The sequence below is a fragment of the Podarcis tiliguerta genome (genome assembly GCF_965153285.1).
Source record: "Podarcis tiliguerta genome assembly, chromosome: 2".
NCBI classification, from domain to species: Eukaryota; Metazoa; Chordata; class Lepidosauria; order Squamata; family Lacertidae; genus Podarcis; species Podarcis tiliguerta.
This window is the reverse complement of record NC_139535.1, coordinates 14,136,596-14,155,966: the sequence shown is the minus strand read 5'-3', so window position 1 is coordinate 14,155,966 and position 19,371 is coordinate 14,136,596. Positions and strand designations below refer to the sequence as shown.

At 48.9% G+C, this 19,371-nt stretch overlaps 1 protein-coding gene across 1 annotated transcript in view; it reads left to right on the top strand.

Moving 5' to 3' along the window:
- The window catches only part of VARS1 (valyl-tRNA synthetase 1), a gene marked incomplete at its 5' end in the record, with an annotated part of 37,490 nt that continues 18,119 nt past the window's right edge, over nucleotides 1–19,371 (top strand). Inside the window, 14 exons of the mRNA XM_083424682.1 lie at nucleotides 1–354; nucleotides 1,615–1,758; nucleotides 2,419–2,569; nucleotides 4,311–4,468; nucleotides 5,577–5,661; nucleotides 6,531–6,631; nucleotides 6,959–7,086; nucleotides 9,107–9,271; nucleotides 9,396–9,477; nucleotides 10,380–10,499; nucleotides 11,413–11,521; nucleotides 11,661–11,749; nucleotides 14,059–14,149; nucleotides 17,761–17,885. Coding sequence (XP_083280808.1) covers nucleotides 1–354; nucleotides 1,615–1,758; nucleotides 2,419–2,569; nucleotides 4,311–4,468; nucleotides 5,577–5,661; nucleotides 6,531–6,631; nucleotides 6,959–7,086; nucleotides 9,107–9,271; nucleotides 9,396–9,477; nucleotides 10,380–10,499; nucleotides 11,413–11,521; nucleotides 11,661–11,749; nucleotides 14,059–14,149; nucleotides 17,761–17,885 — 1,902 coding nt within the window. The remainder of the gene's footprint in view (nucleotides 355–1,614; nucleotides 1,759–2,418; nucleotides 2,570–4,310; nucleotides 4,469–5,576; nucleotides 5,662–6,530; nucleotides 6,632–6,958; nucleotides 7,087–9,106; nucleotides 9,272–9,395; nucleotides 9,478–10,379; nucleotides 10,500–11,412; nucleotides 11,522–11,660; nucleotides 11,750–14,058; nucleotides 14,150–17,760; nucleotides 17,886–19,371) is intronic.

Sequence of the window (19,371 nt, the reverse complement as noted above, 5' to 3'; positions counted from 1 at the left end):
ATGACAACTCTGTACCTTTCCCCTCATCCGGATAACTTCCAGAATCTGCGGGTTCTCGTTGCAGCCCGCTATGGCCGACACGAGCCCAGGGTGGTCTCCCTGCCTCCTGACAAGGAGCTGGGGAATCCTTCCTTCTCAGTGCCCAAACTCCCAGCTCTGGAGACCCAGGCGGGCATCCGTGTCTCTGGCGCAGCGGCTGTTTCTTACCTGCTGTCCCCGGATGCCATGAGAGGGCAGAGCCCAGAAGCCAGCGCCCTGGTACGGCAGTGGGTCAGTTTTGCAGACTTGGAGATCGCTCCTGCGGCCTCCGCGGCTGCTTTCTCTGTGCTGGGGGTCTCCAAGCAAAGCAAACAGGTGAGAGGCAGGCTAACTCTGCTGTGACGGGGTAGGGTTCTGTGTCTAACCCATAGCGTAGTGGTTAATGGAGTGAGCTGTGAGCCAGGAAGAAAGTGGGCAGGGCGGGGGAGGAAGTGTAAAAAAAAAAAAAAGCTTTGAGAAATAACTCTCGTTTATTTGAGACAAATGAACAAAACGAAAAGCAGAAACATACATACAAGTGCTGTACACTTTGCAGCACCCGCCCAAAACGTTGTTTAGGCGCAGGTGGCGCTGTGGGTTAAACCGCAGAGCCTAGGACTTGCCGATCGGAAGGTTGGTGGTTCGAATCCCCGCGACAGGATGAGCTCCTGTTGCTCGGTCCCAGCTCCTGCCAACCTAGCAGTTCGAAAGCACGTCAGCGTGCAAGTAGATAAATAGGAACCGCTCCAGCGGGAAGGTAAACGGCGTTTCCGTGCTTTGCTCTGGTTCGCCAGAAGCGGCTTAGTCATGCTGGCCACATGACCCAGAAGCTGAACTCCCTTGGCCAATAAAGCAAGATGAGCGCCGCAACCCCAGAGTCGGCCACGACTGGACCTAAAGGTCAGGGGTCCCTTTACCTTTAACCAGGCATGTATAATGCTGGCTTGTGTTGTAATCTGGTTTCTCGCTTTTCGCTGATTTTAATTGGTTTTGTTTTTTTTAAGTTTAAAATAGTTGCGTTTAACTGCTTTGACTGATAATTTTATTGCTCTGTTCTTTTCGCAATCTGCTCTAAGGTTTTTCTTTTAACAATCATGTGCTATATACATTTTGTCAAATAAATAAGTAAATAAGCACATTATGCAGCTTAGCCCCACGTTGCTCTGCGCTGTTTGCTTTCCCTACTTTCGCAGGATCCAAATATCATGGCACCAGCGTGTTTAACAAGACCCTAAACACTACACTTTTTCATTCATTGTTTTTGTTGGATTTTAACTCCCCACCCCCGAGACATGAGAAGGGTACCAGTGGCGTAGCGTGGGGGGTGCAGGGGGGGTGGCCGCACCAGGCGCAACATCTGTGGGTTAGGGTTAGGGGGCGCAAATTACTTGCCTTGCCCCGGGTGCTGACAACCCACGCTACGCCACTGAAGGGTACTGCCAATGTACCTCAACAGAGTGGAAGGGTCACCTCTGATTCAGGGGCCGCTTATGCAGAAAGGCCCTGCAAGGAGTCCAGCCGGCAGGTATCTTCTGAGCATTGTGCCATGAGAGGTGGTGGTTTGCGGGTGTGATCACACACTCTTCTCCTGCCCAGGTGACAGACCGCGCTGTGGCAGAGCTCCAGAGTCTCCTTGCGGTGTTGGACAGCCACTTGAAGCTGCGAACATACCTGGTGGGCGAAGCCATGACGTTGGCCGACGTGACAGTTGCGTCTTCTCTGTTGCTGCCGTATAAATATGTGAGTCCCCTCTGCAGCTTCCCTCCCATCCTCTGCTCCAATGGGGCATCGGTAGCATAATTTTGTAGCAGTTTCTACTACTCTGCTTTTGTTGGGGTGGGGAATCAGTGGCTCTGCACTCTGTTGGTGCTGACCTTTAAAGCCCTAAATGGCCTCGGTCCTGTATACCTGAAGGAGCATCTCCACCCCCATCGTTCTGCCCGGACACTGAGGTCCAGCACTGAGGGCCTTCTGGCAGTTTCCTCACTGCGAGACGTGAGGTTAAAGGGAACCGGGCAGAGGGCCTTCTTGGTAGTGGCGCCCACCCTGTGGAATGTCCTCCCTTCAGATGTGAAGGAAATAAGTAGCTATCTTATCTTTAAAAGACATCTGAAGGCAGCCCTGTTTAGGGAAGTTTTTAATATTTATTGCTGTATTGTTTTTAACACTCGATTGGGAGCAGCCTAGAGTGGCTGGGGAAACCCAGCCAGATGGGTGGGTATAAATAATAAATTATTATTATTATTACTATTATTATTACTACTACTATTATTATTATTATTATCTGCAGATGTTCTGCCTTAACGCTGTTGTTGTGTTCCTGCCGTTCTTCTCACCTATATTCATAATGGTATATCTCACGCTCGTGTTCCTCTCCTCATCTCCAAATGATTCTTCTAGGTTCTTGACCAATCTCTCCGCGCTTCATACACCAATGTCACCCGGTGGTTTCTGACCTGCATCAATCAGCCAGAATTCCAGTTTATCTTGGGTCCAATGAAGCTGTGTGAGCAAAAGACTGTTGTGGGGACCCTGAAATCAGACCTCAGAGGTAAGGTGCTGCTACCGTTGTCCTCGTTCCCAGACCCTCGTGAATTTGCTGAGGGCAAAGAAACCTCAAGGAAGAACAGAGCTACAGTCTGTATTGCTTCGGAGAACAGAATGTTGTTGTTGTGCCAGTTTAATGTTGAACTGGGTAGGCTTTTGGTCTGAACTAGCAAGGCTTTTCTGTTCTTGTCGCCCTCAGTCTGAATAGGTGGGCCATAGAGTCAGGGATCCTCTGCTGATTTAGTAATAGTCATCATAATCAGCAGTGCTTTTGTTTATAAAAGGAAAATAAGGTGTTGGTACTTAACATTAAAAGATACGTAGGTGGTGCTGTGGGTTAAACCACAGAGCCGAGGGCTTGCCGATCAGAAGGTCGGCGGTTCGAATCCCCGCAACGGACTGAGCTCCCGTTGCTCGGTCCCTGCTCCTGCCAACCTAGCAGTTCGAAAGCACGTCAAAGTGCAAGTAGATAAATAGGTACTGCTCCAGCGGGAAGGTAAATGGCGTTTCCGTGCACTGCTCTGGTTTGCCAGAAGCGGTTTAGTCATGCTGGTCACATGACCCGGAAGCTGTACACCGGCTCCCTCGGCTGATAAAGGGAGATGAGTGCCGCAACCCAAGAGTCGGCCACGACTGGACCTAAAGGTCAGGGGTCCCTTTACCTTTACTTACCATAGTGCCACACTTTTAACATGGGGGGGGGGAGGTGCTGGTACCTTGTATCCTTTATCACCTCCATAAAAAAGCACTGATGGTAATGATGATGATGACATAATAATATTATATTTCTTATACCCTGCCCATTTGACTGGATTTCTCCAGCCACTCTACGCGGCTTCCAACAGAAAGACAAAACACCAAACAGGGTTGCCTTCAGATGTCTTCCAAAAGTCAGACAGTTGTTTATTTCCTTGACATCTGCTGGGAGGGCGTTCCACAGGGCAGGTGCCACCACTGAGAAGGCCCTCTGCCTGGTTCCCTGTAACCTCGCTTCTTGCAGTGAGGGAACCGCCAGAAGGCCCTCGGAGGAGGACCTCAGTGTCTGGGCTGGAGGATGGGGGTGGAGATGCTCCTTCAGGTATACAGTATAGGAGTTTAATGGTTAGCACCAGCACTTTGAATTGTGGTCAGAAATGTGTTGTTCATAGAGGCACAGTCTTTTTGGCAGTGGCAGGGAGATGTGGGTCTAGTGCGGGGATGGGAAACCCTTAGCCCTCCCAACTGTTTATCTGGGCTACAATTCCCATCATCCTTGACCATTGGCCATGCTGGCTGCAGCTGATGGGAGCTGGGGTCCCACAGCTTCTGGAGCACTGCAGATTCCCCACTCCTTTCTGGAGGGCAGATGGCAATTAAGCAAGATATATATTAAGCAAGATTATAAAAGGATGTCACATAGAGGAGGGAGAAAGGTTGTTTTCTGCTGCTCCAGAGAAGCGGACACGGAGCAATGGATCCAAATTACAAGAAAGAAGATTCCACCTAAACATTAGGAAGAACTTCCTGACAGTAAGAGCTGTTTGACAGTGGAATTTGCTGCCAAGGAGTGTGGTGGAGTCTCCTTCTTTGGAGGTCTTTAAGCAGAGGCTTGACAACCATATGTCAGGAGTGCTCTGATGGTGTTTCCTGCTTGGCAGGGGGTTGGACTCGATGGCCCTTGTGGTCTCTTCCAACTCTATGATTCTATGATTCTAAGATTTATTAACAAGGCTGCTGCACATTGGTTTATTTCCTTTCCTCTTAAGAACCTAAGGCAGAGTTTTCAGAGCCCAAGGAGCTCACAGAGCCTCCCAAAAGCGCATCCCAGCTAAAGAAAGAAGCCAAAAAGAAAGAAAAACTGGAGAAGTTTCAGCAGAAGAAGGAAAAAAGCCAGCAGCAGCAACAGCAGCAACAACAGGGGGAGGTAAGGAAACAACAACAAGAACAACAAAACAATTTAAAAAATCCTTCCAGTAGCATCTTAGAGACCAACTAAGTTAGTTATTGGGACGCGGGTGGCGCTGTGGGTAAAAGCCTCAGCGCCTAGGGCTTGCTGATCGATAGGTCGGCGGTTCGAATCCCCGCGGCGGGGTGCGCTCCCGCTGTTCGGTCCCAGCGCCTGCCAACCTAGCAGTTCGAAAGCACTCCCGGGTGCAAGTAGATAAATAGGGACCGCTTACTAGCGGGAAGGTAAACGGCGTTTCCGTGTGCGGCTCTGGCTCGCCAGAGCAGCGATGTCACGCTGGCCACGTGACCTGGAAGTGTCTTCGGACAGCGCTGGCCCCCGGCCTCTTGAGTGAGATGGGCGCACAACCCTAGAGTCTGTCAAGACTGGCCCGTACGGGCAGGGGTACCTTTACCTTTACCTTAAGTTAGTTATTGGTAGAGCTTTCGTGTGCATGCACAGAGTGAGGGAAGATTTAAATATTCCAGAAAAGAAGAAAATAGGATCCTTGTGTGTGAGAGAGATGTTTTTCAGTGCTATCTATTCCAAAAAAAGAGCTCCCTGCATGTCGAATGCTAGTGTGTTGGGGATTGAGAGATTCTGGTCTCACCAAGATTTGAACAGATTTGGGAGATGCTTGGGGAAAGGAAAGGGACGAGAAGTTCCATGGCACTTGTGCGTGCGATGTTTTGGATAGATGCCACCCGATGTTTGTTTAATTATTTTATTATTGACCGGGTTTTCTTACCTACTCCGTCACTGTAAGTTCCTAGGGCAGGTTGAATCAATATAAAACGTCATTTCAAACAATTTTCAGTCAGAAGAATAGAGTGGGTTCTTAAAATACACCTCAAGTTGGTGTGTAAGTTTATATATGTGTGTGTGTATCACTAATAATAATAAATAAAATTTATTTTAAACCTCACCTTTTTCCAATAATAAATAAAACCGGGAAAAGGTGAGGTTTAAAAAATTGCACTCTGAACTTGTCCGAGTTCAGGAAAACAGCGAAGAGCTTGGGGCAGGGGTGGATAATTGTGTTTGGGGCCTGTTTCCACTTTCCTGCCCCCATCCTGATTCTTTGCAGAAGAAGCCAAAAGTTGAGAAGAAAGAGAAGAAGGATCTAGGGGTCATAACCTACAACATCCCAACTCCCCCAGGAGAGAAAAAAGGTAATGTAAGTGGGGTGGGGGTGGGAGGGAGCTGGGCAGGGCAGGGCTGGCGTTCTCTGCCCCACATTGCGCTCAGGCCTCCGACATGCCAATTGTGAATCATAGAATCATAGAGTTGGAAGAGACCACAAGGGCCATCAAGTCCAACCCCCTGCCAAGCAGGAAACACCATCAGAGCACTCCTGACATATGGTTGTCAAGCCTCTGCTTAAAGACCTCCAAAGAAGGAGACTCCACCACACTCCTTGGCAGCAAATTCCACAGTCGAACAGCTCTTACTGTCAGGAAGTTCTTCCTAATGTTTAGGTGGAATCTTCTTTCTTGTAATTTGGATCCATTGCTCCATGTCCGCTTCTCTGGAGCAGCAGAAAACAACCTTTCTCCCTCCTCTATATGACATCCTTTTATATATTTGAACATGGCTATCATATCACCCCTTAACCTCCTCTTCTCCAGGCTAAACATGCCCAGCTCCCTTAGCCGTTCCTCATAAGGCATCGTTTCCAGACCTTTGACCATTTTGGTTGCCCTCCTCTGGACACGTTCCAGTTTGTCAGTGTCCTTCTTGAACTGTGGTGCCCAGAACTGGACACAGTACTCCAGGTGAGGTCTGACCAGAGCAGAATACAGTGGCACTATTACTTCCCTTGATCTAGATGCTATACTCCTATTGATGCAGCCCAGAATTGCATTGGCTTTTTTAGCTACCGCATCACACTGTTGGCTCATGTCAAGTTTGTGGTCAACCAAGACTCCTAGATCCTGTGAAGCCCGTTACCCAAGCGGGGGTCATAATGTAGCCGAAGCAGCAACACCCAAACAGCACAGGGAGGTATTAGGAGGCCTTGAAGTCTCTTTTCTCCTTCCAGATGTGGAGAGCCTGATGCCTGACTCCTACAGCCCCCAGTACGTTGAAGCCGCCTGGTACCAGTGGTGGGAGAGCCAGGGCTTTTTCAAGCCAGAGTATGGGGTGAGTTTGAGCCTGGGGCGACTGTGGGGCGGGATTCTCTCACACACCCCCCCCCCCGGGAAGGTAACATGGCCAGCCCAAGACTTTTTGGCGCCTGAAGCCGACAACAAAATGGCCGACGCGCACACCCCTCAGCCAGGGAAGAAGGGGCAAGGGAAGATTACACCACCGATGAACAGGGGTGGATAAAGATCTACGTTGTGATCCACCGCTCTTGCGGACCATGCTGCCTGAGGCGGTTGTTTCGCCTTGCCTCACGGTAGGGCCGGCTCTGTGGCTGATTCCCGGAAGGGCTGCCTGCCTCATGAACATTGCTCTCCTTTCCAGCGTTGCAGCATCTCCGAGCCAAACCCCAAAGGCCTCTTCATGATGTGTATCCCTCCGCCCAATGTCACCGGATCCCTCCATCTTGGTCACGCCCTCACCAATGCCATCCAGGACTCTCTGACCCGATGGTGAGGTTTCCTTCAGTTGCCTTGACTACAGCCTTCTGGCCTTACGCTAGGGCCCTTCCTAGACGTCTCTGTCAGCCTGGACCCTCTGTGCCCCACCCCTTAACTGGCATTCTTTGGCCTTGCCCCAATTTTGCCTTGCCTGAGAGCTGATTTCAGGTAGCCCCGACTCCCAAGTGGCATGGAGCTTTGTATAGGTCGTTAACACATACGTCCGCAGAATGGGCTACAGTGCGCAGAATTCAGATTCCTGAGAATTGCTGTGCTTTCAATTGGAACAAAATAAGTTCAAGTTCCTAACCCTCATGGTCTCAAATACACACTTGAAAGGATGTTCAGAGTTCTGCAGCCTCTGTAGCGCCTTTCTCTCCCCATGGCTAACCCAAACAGAGGCTATGTAAAGGTATGCAAAATGGTGAATAGGCTAAATATACTAGCATAATTTGTACAGAGGGACGCGGGTGGCACTGTGGGTTAAACTGCAGAGCTTGCCGATCAGAAGGTCGGTGATTCGAATCCCTGCGACGGGGTGAGCTCCTGTTGCTCGGTCCCAGCTCCTGCCAACCTAGCAGTTCGAAAGCATGTCAAAGTGCAAGTAGATCAATAGGTACCACTCTGGCGGGAAGGTAAACGGCGTTTCCGTGCACTGCTCTGGTTCGCCAGAAGCGGCGTAGTCATGCTGGCCACATGACCTGGAAGCTGTACGCCGGCTCCCTCTGCCAATAAAGCGAGATGAGCGCCACAACCCCAGAGTCGGCCACGACTGGACCTAATGGTCAGGGGTCCCTTTACCTTTACCTAATTTGTACAGGTTGAAGAATTGGGCTGTTCCTGGTATGGAGGCTTGCATTTTAAATGAAAAGTAGCCTCAGGAGGCTACTCTTTTACCAGAGGATTCCTAGGACAGGGAATTGTCCTGGAATCCTACTCAGTATTGATCCAGAGCAGAGCCTCAACGTAAAGTTAGCAGAGTAAAAACTCAAACACATTACAGAATTCCCCCAAAATAGATCAGAGGTAATTATTTTTCATCCAGCAGAGCTTTACTGGAGGAAAATGAGCATAATGGTCACAAATCCAATACTTTCAGGATTGGCACTGTCCATAAGAAATCCAGTTGCAGCAGACTTAACTTAAACTTACAATAACTTGTAATAGGTCTATACCTTAACACTAAGCATGCTATGTACAGAACACCACACCGGAAGGAAGAGAGAGAGAGAGAGAGAGAGAGAAAGAAAGAAAGAAAGAAAGAAAGAAAGAAAGAAAGAGAAACCCAGGCTCCTTCTGGCCTGATTTGATAGTCAGCATGACCTTGATTGAAAGAGATAAGAGAACCAGTTTAGGCCAGCTGTACTCAGCTTCTCTGAAGGAATAACCCAAACATCATGGACCTTCTGCTTGTTTCTTTCACACAGAGAAGCTTCCAGAACCCCCTTGAATTAATTAGAATAGGAAAGATTTCTACACATCAGATCAATGCTTTCTGTACTAAGAAAAGCAAACTGACAGTAATGTGGCTTGGACCTTTTCCCACTGCTAGTTTTCCTATTCAAAATTCCCCTGTCCCTGCCCATTTGCCCCTGTGGTATTCTGGAGAAAGAACCACACTTTCTGAGCAAGAGTATGCCACCCTTTGAACGCTGAGGGAAAAACCCCAGGGTTCCCCAAATAGGAGCACGGCCTTCAAGGTCGACATCGTATGTCATGGGACAGGCATGGCCAAACTTGGCCCTCCAAATGTTTGTGGGACTACAATTCCCATCATCCTTGACCACTGGTCCTGTTAGCTAGGGATGATGGGAGTTGTAGTCCCAAAAAACGTCTGGAGGGCCAAGTTTGCCTGTCATAGGAGGATAGCCAACAAAACGTGTCCAGGTGTTGTTGGACTCCAATTCCCATCAGCCTTAGTTATCAGGGATGATGGGATTTGTAGTCTGGCAGCACCTAGAGAACACCACATTGGCTGTTCCTGAACTATGTCACCTGACGAACAGCTGCTCATGGCCCCTGTGTCTTCCAGGCACCGGATGAAGGGGGAGACCACTCTGTGGAACCCCGGCTGCGACCACGCCGGCATCGCCACGCAAGTGGTGGTGGAGAAGAAGCTGTGGAAGGAGCAACGGAAGACGCGGCACGACCTCGGGCGAGAGCTGTTTGTCGAGGCTGTCTGGAAATGGAAGACCGAGTGAGTTGTCTCAAGGCTGGCCCCGTTTTCCTGAGCGCCTTGAACCTCGTCCCTGTGCCGTGTCACGTCTTCTAGAGACACGACGTACTCAGGGTGCTTTTCCCCTCTGGCTCTTTTCTTGCAGAAAAGGCGATCGGATCTACCACCAGCTGAAGAAACTGGGCGCCTCAATGGACTGGGACAGAGCTTGCTTTACAATGGACCCGGTAATAATAATAATAATAATCAATAACAATAATAATTAATAAATTTATTATTCATACCCTGCCCATTGAAAGCACATCAAAGTGCAAGTAGATAAATACTTCCAGCCAGAAGGTAAACAGCGTTTCCGTGCGCTGCTCTGGTTTCGCCAGAAGCAGCTTAGTCATGCTGGCCACATGACCCGGTAAAAAACTGTCTGCGGACAAACGTTGGCTCCCTCGGCCAGTAAAGCGAGATGAGCACCGTAACCCCAGAGCCGTTCATGGCTGGACTTAACTTTCAGGGGTCCTTTACTTTTTTACCCCGCCCATCTGGCTGGGTTTCCCCAGCCACTCTGGGCGGCTCCCAACAGAATATTAAAAGCACAAGAAAACATTCAACATCAAAAACTTCCCTAAAGAGATGTTTTCTAAAAGTCAGGTAGTTGTTTATTTCCTTGACATCTGGTGGGAGGGCGTTCCACAGGGCAGGTGCCACCACTGAGAAGGCCCTCTGCCTGGTTCCCTGTAACCTCACTTCTCGCAGTGAGGGAACTGCCAGAAGGCCCTCGGAGCTGGACCTCAGTGTCTGGTCTGAACGATGGGGGTGGTGAGGCTCCTTCAGGTATACAGGCCTGATGGATAAGATAAACCTGGTGGGACGCCTCTATTAACCATTGCTGACCAGTTCAGGAAATGACTGATCATGCCAATAGCCTTCTAGGACAGCAGTGACAGACTTTTGAATTAGGGGAGCCACTTAGTGTTGTGTCCCCCCCCCCCAAATGTTGTTTTATAACTAAACCCCAAGATCCACCAACTGGATTTTGCAGTTATATTTCAGAGTCGAACGGACTGCGATTTTGTTTGCGTCCTGCAAGTGGTGGAAGCGGCTGAACTGAACTTCTCCCTTGCTTTGCCCACAGAAACTCTCCAACAGCGTCCAGGAGGCTTTTATCCGGCTGCACGAGGAAGGCGTCATCTACCGAAGCACACGCCTCGTAAACTGGTCGTGCGCCCTCAACTCGGCCATCTCCGACATAGAGGTGACAGGGTCGGGAGAGGCTGGGCAAATGGGATGCTGTCGCCCCAACTTCAGTTTGCCCTAGTTTAGCTCCTTGGTCCCACTTGCTTGCCTTCCTACTTTCAAGCTGGCCAGCTGTGGCCCTGAATGTCAGCTCCCTCCTCCTCAGCCTTAGCGTTGCCTTTGTGGCCAGAGTCACACCATACATTAAAAGACCACTTTAGACAGCCATGGCTTTGCTGCAGAGGATTCTGGGAGCTGCGGTCTGTTACGGGTGCCGAGGGTTGTTAGGAGACCCTCGTTTCCCCTCACAAAGGCTGCAGTTCCTAGAGTGGCCCAACAATCGATCCTTCCTCACAGGGAATTCTGGGAATTGCAGCTGTGTGAGGGGGAACCACTCCCAGAATTCTTTGGGGGAAGCTGTGACTGTTTAAAGCAGTATCACAGCGCTTTGAATGTACAGTGTGAATGCAGCCTTTGTTGAACTCACCAGGGAAGGAAGAGGAGAACAAAATGAGAGTCACTGGCTTCGGCTCTCCCTACTGTTTGCCCCCTTACTGTCTCCCCACCAGCTGCCTCTGGGTGGGAGAGAACGCAGGATGGGCATCGGGCCAGCTATTGCCCCTGTGTTAGGCCCAGTGAGAAGAGGGTGACACACCTTGGGCACCTTCCTCTTCCCAGGTGAGAGCCAGTGTGGTGTAGTGGTTAAGAGCAGTAGTCTCGTAATCTGGGGAACCGGGTTCGCTTCCCCTCTCCTCCACATGCAGCTGCTGGGTGACCTTGGGCCAGTCACACTTCTCTGAAGTCTCTCAGCCCCACTCACCTCACAGAGTGTTTGTTGTGGGGGAGGAAGGGAAAGGAGATTGTTAGCCGCTTTGAGACTCCTTAAGGGGAGTGAAAGGCGGGATATCAAGTCCAAACTCTTCTTCTTCCAGGTGGACAAGAAGGAACTTACGGGCCGGACGCTCTTACCTGTCCCCGGCTACGAGAACAAGGTTGAGTTCGGGGTGCTGGTCTTCTTCGCGTACAAGATCGAAGGTTCCGGTGAGTCAGGAGACCTGTTGGGTTGGGATCAGGATCTGATGCCCTTTCTTTTTTCTCTGACTCTTGGCTCGCTCTGTTGTGGGACCAGTGTTTCTCTGAGAGGAGCACTGACCCGCCATTTTCCTTCCTTCCTCCCTAGATGAAGAAGTGGTGGTGGCCACGACCCGTATTGAGACGATGCTGGGGGATACGGCCGTGGCTGTCCACCCCAAGGATCCAAGGTACAAAGTAAGTAACCCTGAGGGCCGCTAGCAGAGAGCGACTGAAATCATAGAATCATAGAGTTGGAAGAGACCACAAGGGCCATCGTGTCCAACCCCCTGCCAAGCAGGAAACACCATCAGAGCACTCCTGACATATGGTTGTCAAGCCTCTGCTTAAAGACCTCCAAAGAAGGAGACTCCACCACACTCCTTGGCAGCAAATTCCACTGTCGAACAGCTCTTACTGTCAGGAAGTTCTTCCTAATGTTTAGGTGGAATCTTCTTTCTTGTAGCTTGGATCCATTGCTCCGTGTCCGCTTCTCTGGAGCAGCAGAAAACAACCTTTCTCCCTCCTTAAAACAGAGTCTGCAGAGCAATAGGAACGAATAAGACTTTACAAAGGGTACAAGGACGAGGAGAAATAAACAGGGAGGCTTATCTTTCTTGTTGGGGAAGAAACTCCATCAGAACAACTTTTCCTTCCCAACTCCACCAATTGTCAAATCTCAATAAGTTTTCCTGGCTGACATGTAACTCCAATCAATAAACACATGAGACGTAACCGGCTGTGTTCTTAGATAAATATGATATACTATTCATAGTATCAAATTGTAAATTTCAACAGAAGTAACTCATAAAGTTCAACTAACAAAGCAGAAGACCCAGTGGATCAGATCATTCTCTAGTCAGTTCATGCATAAGGTCCATCCGTGTAATGGTGTCCATTCCACCTGTCTGTTCATAAAGTCCAAACCATCCACATGAAAGGTTGTTACAGTCCCACAAAATCCTTTTGCAAAGTCTTAAGACAAGGATTTCCAGAATATAGGCCTTGTTTCGCCGTCCTGGGCTTCATCAGTAGTTAAAGCTCATATATGATATTACAGGACAGTGGATCCTATGGCATAGTTAGTAGCTGTTGAAATTTACAATTTGATACTAGGAATAGTATATCTTATTTATCTAAGAACAGAGCCGGTTACGTCTCCTGTGTTTATTGAGTATGCTTTACGTGACCATAGGTTTGTTTGTTGTTGCTTTGACATATAACTCCTAGCATCTTCTTCCATCCAGCCCAATACTGTAATAGGATGAATGATTGCTGGCTGGATGATTCTTGCTGCACTTCCTAGTGAAAGACAAATGAACACCTGTAGTGTTCTAGGGTAGATTTATTTGAAAGGGTTATTGCAAGCATAAGGTTAGTACCAGAGTGTCTCCAAAAATTTTACACATCACTTGGGAAGACAGGCGAACTAATGCCAGTGTACTGGAAGAAGCAAAGATCACCAGTGTTGAACCAATGATTCTTCAACATCAACTTCGTTGGACTGGTCATGTGCGGATGCCTGATGATCGTCTTCCAAAGCAACTACTCTATTCCCATCTTAAAAATAGAAAGCGTAATGCTGGTGGCCAGCAAAAGAGGTTTAAAGACTGTCTCCTGGCAAATCTAAAAAAATGTAGTATAAACACTAGCCTGCGAGCGCTCCAGTTGGAGAACAGCCTTTACCAAAGGTGTCATGGACTTTGAATACACTCGAACTCAGGACGCAAGGGAGAAACGTGCTAAGAGGAAGGCACGCTTGGCAAATCCACACCGTGATCAACTCCCGCCCGGAAACCAATGTCCCCACTGTGGAAGGATGTGTGGATCCAGAACTGGCCTCCACAGTCACGGACCTATTGTTAAAACCGTGTTTAGGGAAGACAATCTTCCTCGGCTACGAGTGATCGCCAAAGAAAGAAGGAAGTACCAGAGTTAAGGTGCTTTTTCTCAATTGTGCCTGGGGCCTTCTCTGTATTTTCAGATATGGTCAGTATGCCCAGACTGATGAGGAGGGAGCATTTCCTGTATTTGCCCAAGCTGCTTAAAAGCTCCCTCCACTTTTTCTTTTTCGAATAAATGAAGAACAAGTAATCTCGTTTCACTCAGTGGAATATGGCACCTTAGTTAGTGACGAAAGTTGTAACAGGATGAGAAGGCAGTTCAAACACAGCTGGTGTGGGCAACCTTTGACCCTCCAGGTGTGGCTGAATTCCAGCTCCCATCAGCCCTGTCAAACATGACCCTAATGGCCAGGGATGATGGGAGTTGTTGTTCGGGAACAGGCTCCCCCACACTTGAAAATATAGGATATTTTGCCATAGGAAGAGTGTTACAGGAATGGAGAGCTGAGTTGGTTGGGCTGCAAATGCGTGGAATGGATCGTCTCTTAAGGACTGGATGTGGGCAGTAGATTCTACTTCAGATTACCTTTTTTGGAGTATTCTTTATTTGGGTGATCTGGGAATACTTTAGCTAAACTTTTCTCCTCTTTCTCTGTCTCCCAGCACCTGCACGGCCGGAGAGTCCTCCATCCCTTCACTGCTAAGTGCTTGCCTATAGTTTGCGATGACTTTGTAGACATGGAGTTTGGAACTGGTATGTCTGTTTATATATATATATATGTATGTATAGATACAGTGGTACCTCGTATATGTATAGATACAGTGGTCCACCTCATCGAGCGCCCTTATATAGATATATATGTATAGATACAGTGGTACCTCGTTGAGCGTCCACCTCATCGAGCGCCCTTTCCGTCCAATGTCTGCGGCAAACCCGTACATACCAGAATGGGTTACTTCCGGGTTCGCCGCTCGTGCATGTGCAGAAGTGCAAACTGCTGTGCAGATGCGGCGCTTTGTCCAGTGTCCTTTTTGGCCAGTGACCAGGGCTTTGGAATGGATCCTGGTCGCAAAGCGAGGTACTACTGTACAGTGGTACCCCGCAAGACGAATGCCTCGCAAGACGGAAAACCCGCTAGACGAAAGGGTTTTCCGTTTTTCGATGCGCTTCGCAGGACGAATTTCCCTATGGGCTTGCTTTGCAAGACGAAAATGTCTTGCGAGTCTTGAGATTTTTTTCCGCTCCCCACCCCCTTTTTCTAAGCCACTAAACCGCTAATAGCCTTTTAGCAGCTAATCCGCTAATCCCTTAAGCCTTTAATAGCCGCTAATAGCCGCTAAACCGCTAATAGCACTAAGCCGCTAATGGGCTTGCTTCACAAGACGAAAAAACCGCTAGACGAAGAGACTCAGGGAATGGATTCTTTTCGTCTTGCGAGGCACCACTGTACTAGCATAATTTGTACAGAGGGACGCTGGTGGCACTGTGGGTTAAACTGCAGAGCCTAGGACTTGCCGATCAGAAGGTCGGCGGTTCGAATCCCCGCGACGGGGTGAGCTCCCGTTGCTTGGTCCCAGCTCCTGCCAACCTAGCACTTCGAAAGCACGTCAAAGTGCAAGTAGATCAATAGGTACCGCTCTGGCGGGAAGGTAAATGGCGTTTCCGTGCGCTGCTGTGGTTCGCCAGAAGCGGCTTCGTCATGCTGGCCACATGACCCTGAAGCTGTACTCCGGCTCCCTCGGCCAATAAAATGAGATGAGCGCCGCAACCCCAGAGTCAGCCACGACTGGACCTAATGGTCACGCTAGACGAAAGGGTTTTCCGTTTTTCGATGCGCTTCGCAGTACGAATTTCCCTATGGGCTTGCTTCGCAAGACGAAAATGTCTTGCGATTCCTGGGGGTTTTTTTCCGCTCCCCACCCCCTTTTTCTAAGCCGCTAAACCGCTGATAGCCTTTTAGCAGCTAATCCGCTAATCCCTTAAGCCTTTAATAGCCGCTAAACCGCTAATAGCGCTAATCCGCTAATAGGGTTGCTTCGCAAGACGAAAAAACCGCTAGATGAAGAGACTCGCGGAACGAATTAATTTCGTCTTGCGAGGCACCACTGTATATATTTATTTTTATTAAATTTTCTGTACTACAATTTAGAATATTCATTTAAACAACCTTAAAATGTCAGTGAATTCCCTTCTTCTCTTTCCATGGTTCATTTTGCATAACATAAATCACTGCTTATTTTATATAAACTAAACCATTCAGTATTCCATTATTACATCCATCAAAACTTATTTACACTGTTGAATTCATCTTAATGCTGCCAACGTTTTCAAGTGTACACAATCCCCCCCCCCATATTCAATAAACAGTTCCCAATCTTCTCTAAACGTATGTTCTTCTTGTTCTCTTATTCTATATGTTAGGTCTGCAAGCTGTGCATATTCCATCAGTTTAAGTTGCCATTCTTCTTTAGTTGGGCCAAAGTAGTGGCATACATAAATAACCTTTACGATACGATATCTTTATTGTCATTGTCCCTTGCGGAACAATGAAATTGAAAAACTGCATAAAAACTACATAAAACTACCACAAAACTACATAAAAACTACATAAAGCTACATAAAAACTACATAAAACATTCAAAACCCCCTTAAAAACTCTAAAACCCCATTTTAAAATACACTATACTACAGAGACCCCTTATGCTGCGTTTAGAACCAGAATTGCATTTGCGTAGAAACTGTTTTTCAGGTGGCTAGTCCTGGCCTTTATAACCCTATACCTTCTTCCGGAAGGCAGAAGCTGAAAGAGATCATTTCCGGGGTGCGTACTATCATGTGCTATCTCTGCCGCTTTCTTATGGCACCTGGCAGCATAGATTTGATCTAAGGTGGGAAGAGTGCACCCAATAATTCTCTCTGCAGTCTTTACAACCCTGGATAGCAACCCTTTTTTGACGCCTGGGAATTTCCATCTGAATTATCCCCAACAAAAAGGACTCTGGGTTTTTTTTTGGGGGGGGGGTTGGAAGTGTTTTGAAACATCCCCCCCCCCCCCAATTTATTATGAATTATTTCCCAAAAGAACTGGTATGTCTAGGCAAGCAGCCAGGAGACAGGAGTTTGTGCCTCTCTTTCACAAACGTGAGATTCGAGAGCAACAGCCCTGTTGAGTGTGGGTTGCCCTTCCCTCCTCCCCTGCCAGAGGGATCCCCGGGTTGGGCGTTCAAAAGGGCCCCTCACCAGCCGGCTGAAGGATGGGGGTGGAGAAGCTCCTTCAGGTAAACTGGACCGAGGCCGTTTAGGGCTTTAAAGGTCAGCACCAACACTTTGAATTGTGCTCGGAAATGTACTGGGAGCCAATGTAAATTTAAATTTAAACTTTCCCCCCTCCAAGTTTAGTTTTGTGTTTCTGACAGCAAGCTTGGTTTTTCAGCTGAGTGAAGGTCTTCTGTGAAAGCTCAGGCAAGTTCTCCTGAGCTCGTGAGCTCCTTACTCGCAGGCACAGCAGCCTTGGTTCACAGACATTTATAACCTTTGCGCTGCTGTGGGACTCCCTCTTGAAAGGCTTGTTGGTTGTGTATTAATTCACACACACACACACACACACACAGAAACACAAACACATTTGCTATCTGCACTTTCGAATTGTCCTCCTTTGGGTGGTGACTTGGCGTTTAGGGGCATGCTGTTTATGTATTTAATAGGATTTATACACTGCCTGATCATGTAAAAAAAAAAAAAAAAGGCCTCAAAGCTACAGTGGTGCCCCGCAAGATGAATGCCTCGCAAGACGGAAAACCCGCTAGACGAAAGGGTTTTCCGTTTTGGAGGTGCTTCACAAAACGAATTTGCTATGGGCTTGCTTCGCAAGACGAAAATGTCTTGCGATTCCTGGGGTTTTTTTTCCGCTCCCCACCCCCTTTTTCTAAGGCACTAAGCTGCTAATAGCCTTTTAGCAGCTAATCCGCTAATCCCTTAAGTCTTTAATAGCCGCTAAACCGCTAATAGCACTAATCCGCTAATGGGCTTGCTTCGCAAGACGGAAAAACCGCTAGACGAAGAGACTCACGGAACGGATTCTTTTCGTCTTGCGAGGCACCACTGTATTGGTGTAGGTGGGGCTGTTCCTGATGAACGTCAGCACCTCAGGGTCTGCAGCTGCACTGCCGGGTGTAACTCGAAGAGCCTTCTGGTTGAAGGCTGGGATAAGCACCTGCCCAACTGCATGCCTTCAGCCGCACTTAAGAGACCGTGGGGTGGGCAGTTGGGAAGCAACCTGCCTGAACAGCCACCAGTTAGACCCAAAGGCAGGATGGATGCCGTCCTCTTCTAATTTCTCCTCCTCCTCTTCCCGCGTCTCTCAGGTGCTGTGAAAATCACCCCGGCCCACGACCCGAACGACTACGAGGTGGGCCTGCGCCACGGGCTCGACTTCATCACCATCATCGACGAGACCGGCTGCCTCGTCAACGTGCCCCCCACCTTCCAGGTATGGATGGGAGGAGCGGGTTGTACGGTGGATCTCTGCTGGAGATTCAGTGCCAGTTTCTGAGAACCACAAGTGGGTCTGGGTAGCGGTGTAGCTAGCCGGTGGGTGCCTGGTGTGGCGTGTGTGTCCTGCAGCCAGGGGCAGACGGAAGCCCCACGCTGCTCGAAAAAGCCGTGCGGAGCTTGCAGGCAGTCTGCCCACCGCCTCCCCCCACCCCAGGAGAGACATGTGTCTCAGGCATGCTGCAGGCCCCATGGTGTGGCGCACAGTGCCCCCCAGTGCCCCCCACCTCACCTAGCTTCCAGTGGCGTAGGAATAATAATAATAATAATAATAATTTTTTATTTATACCCTGCCCTTCCTGGTTCAGGAAACCGGGCTCAGGGCGGCTAACAACAAATTTAAAACACTTAATTGATACTACAAAAAAACCAGCATAAAATACAGTATAAAACATGAATAACAATAAATTCAGAATTCAAAAATCAATTTAGGGGGGAAGTCCATCCAATAAACATTAGATGATCCCCAGGGCTAGCTGGCTAAATTAGTCCTATTTGGGTCGGCGAGGAGACCAGGGGAGAATTAGCTTTGGGATCCCAGAGCGGGTAATCTTCATAAAAAGGGGAGGGGGAAGGAAGGAAGGGGAACAAAAGATCAGGCCAGGTTCACACTGAAAGCCAAGTGGAATAGCTCTGTCTTACAGGCCCTGCGGAAGGAAGTTAAATCCTGCAGGGCCCTGGTCTCATGGGACAGAGCATTCCACCAGGTCGGAGCCATCACTGAGAAGGCCCTGGCGGAGGATAATCTAATTTCCTTAGGGCCCGGGAAGGGGGGATGCAGGAGTTATTTTTTCAAAAAAAGATGTTGTGAGCCCATTTTTTAAAGAAACACACACACACACACACACACATTTTTGCCATTTTGTCACCCCCCTGAGTGATAACACCTGGGGTGGCCTGCACCCACCACACCCCCCTTCCTACTCCACTGGGTCCGGGGAGCTGTTGCCCTCAGGTCCTGCTTGCAGGCGTCCCAGAGGTTGGCCGCTGTGAGAGTAGGATGCTGGACTCGGTGGGGCTTCGGCCTGGTCCACCAGGCGGTTCTTAATGTTGCGATTGGACAAAGCAGCCTCTGGTTTCATATCTGGGAAGGATAAGGCTGTGGGTAGCCTCTGTCTCCAGTACTGGAGGTAGTAGTAGGCCTCTCTGTGGAGTCGCAAGCAGGGAGGGTGACTATGGCATTCAACCCCTTCTTGAGGGCTTGAGGTTAGAATCTGGTTAGCCACTGTGAAAAAAAGATGCTGGACCAGATGGGTCCTTGGCCTAATCCAGCAGGCCTCTTCTTAGATATTTATAATCTGTTTATGCCTGGTCCTGGTTTGTAATGGGTTGAAGGATGGGTTTGGCATCCGCTAGGAGCGTGAGGATCCCATCTCAGTGAGTTGGGCCTAGGTCACTGACATGGACCTTCCAGTCCTCTCATT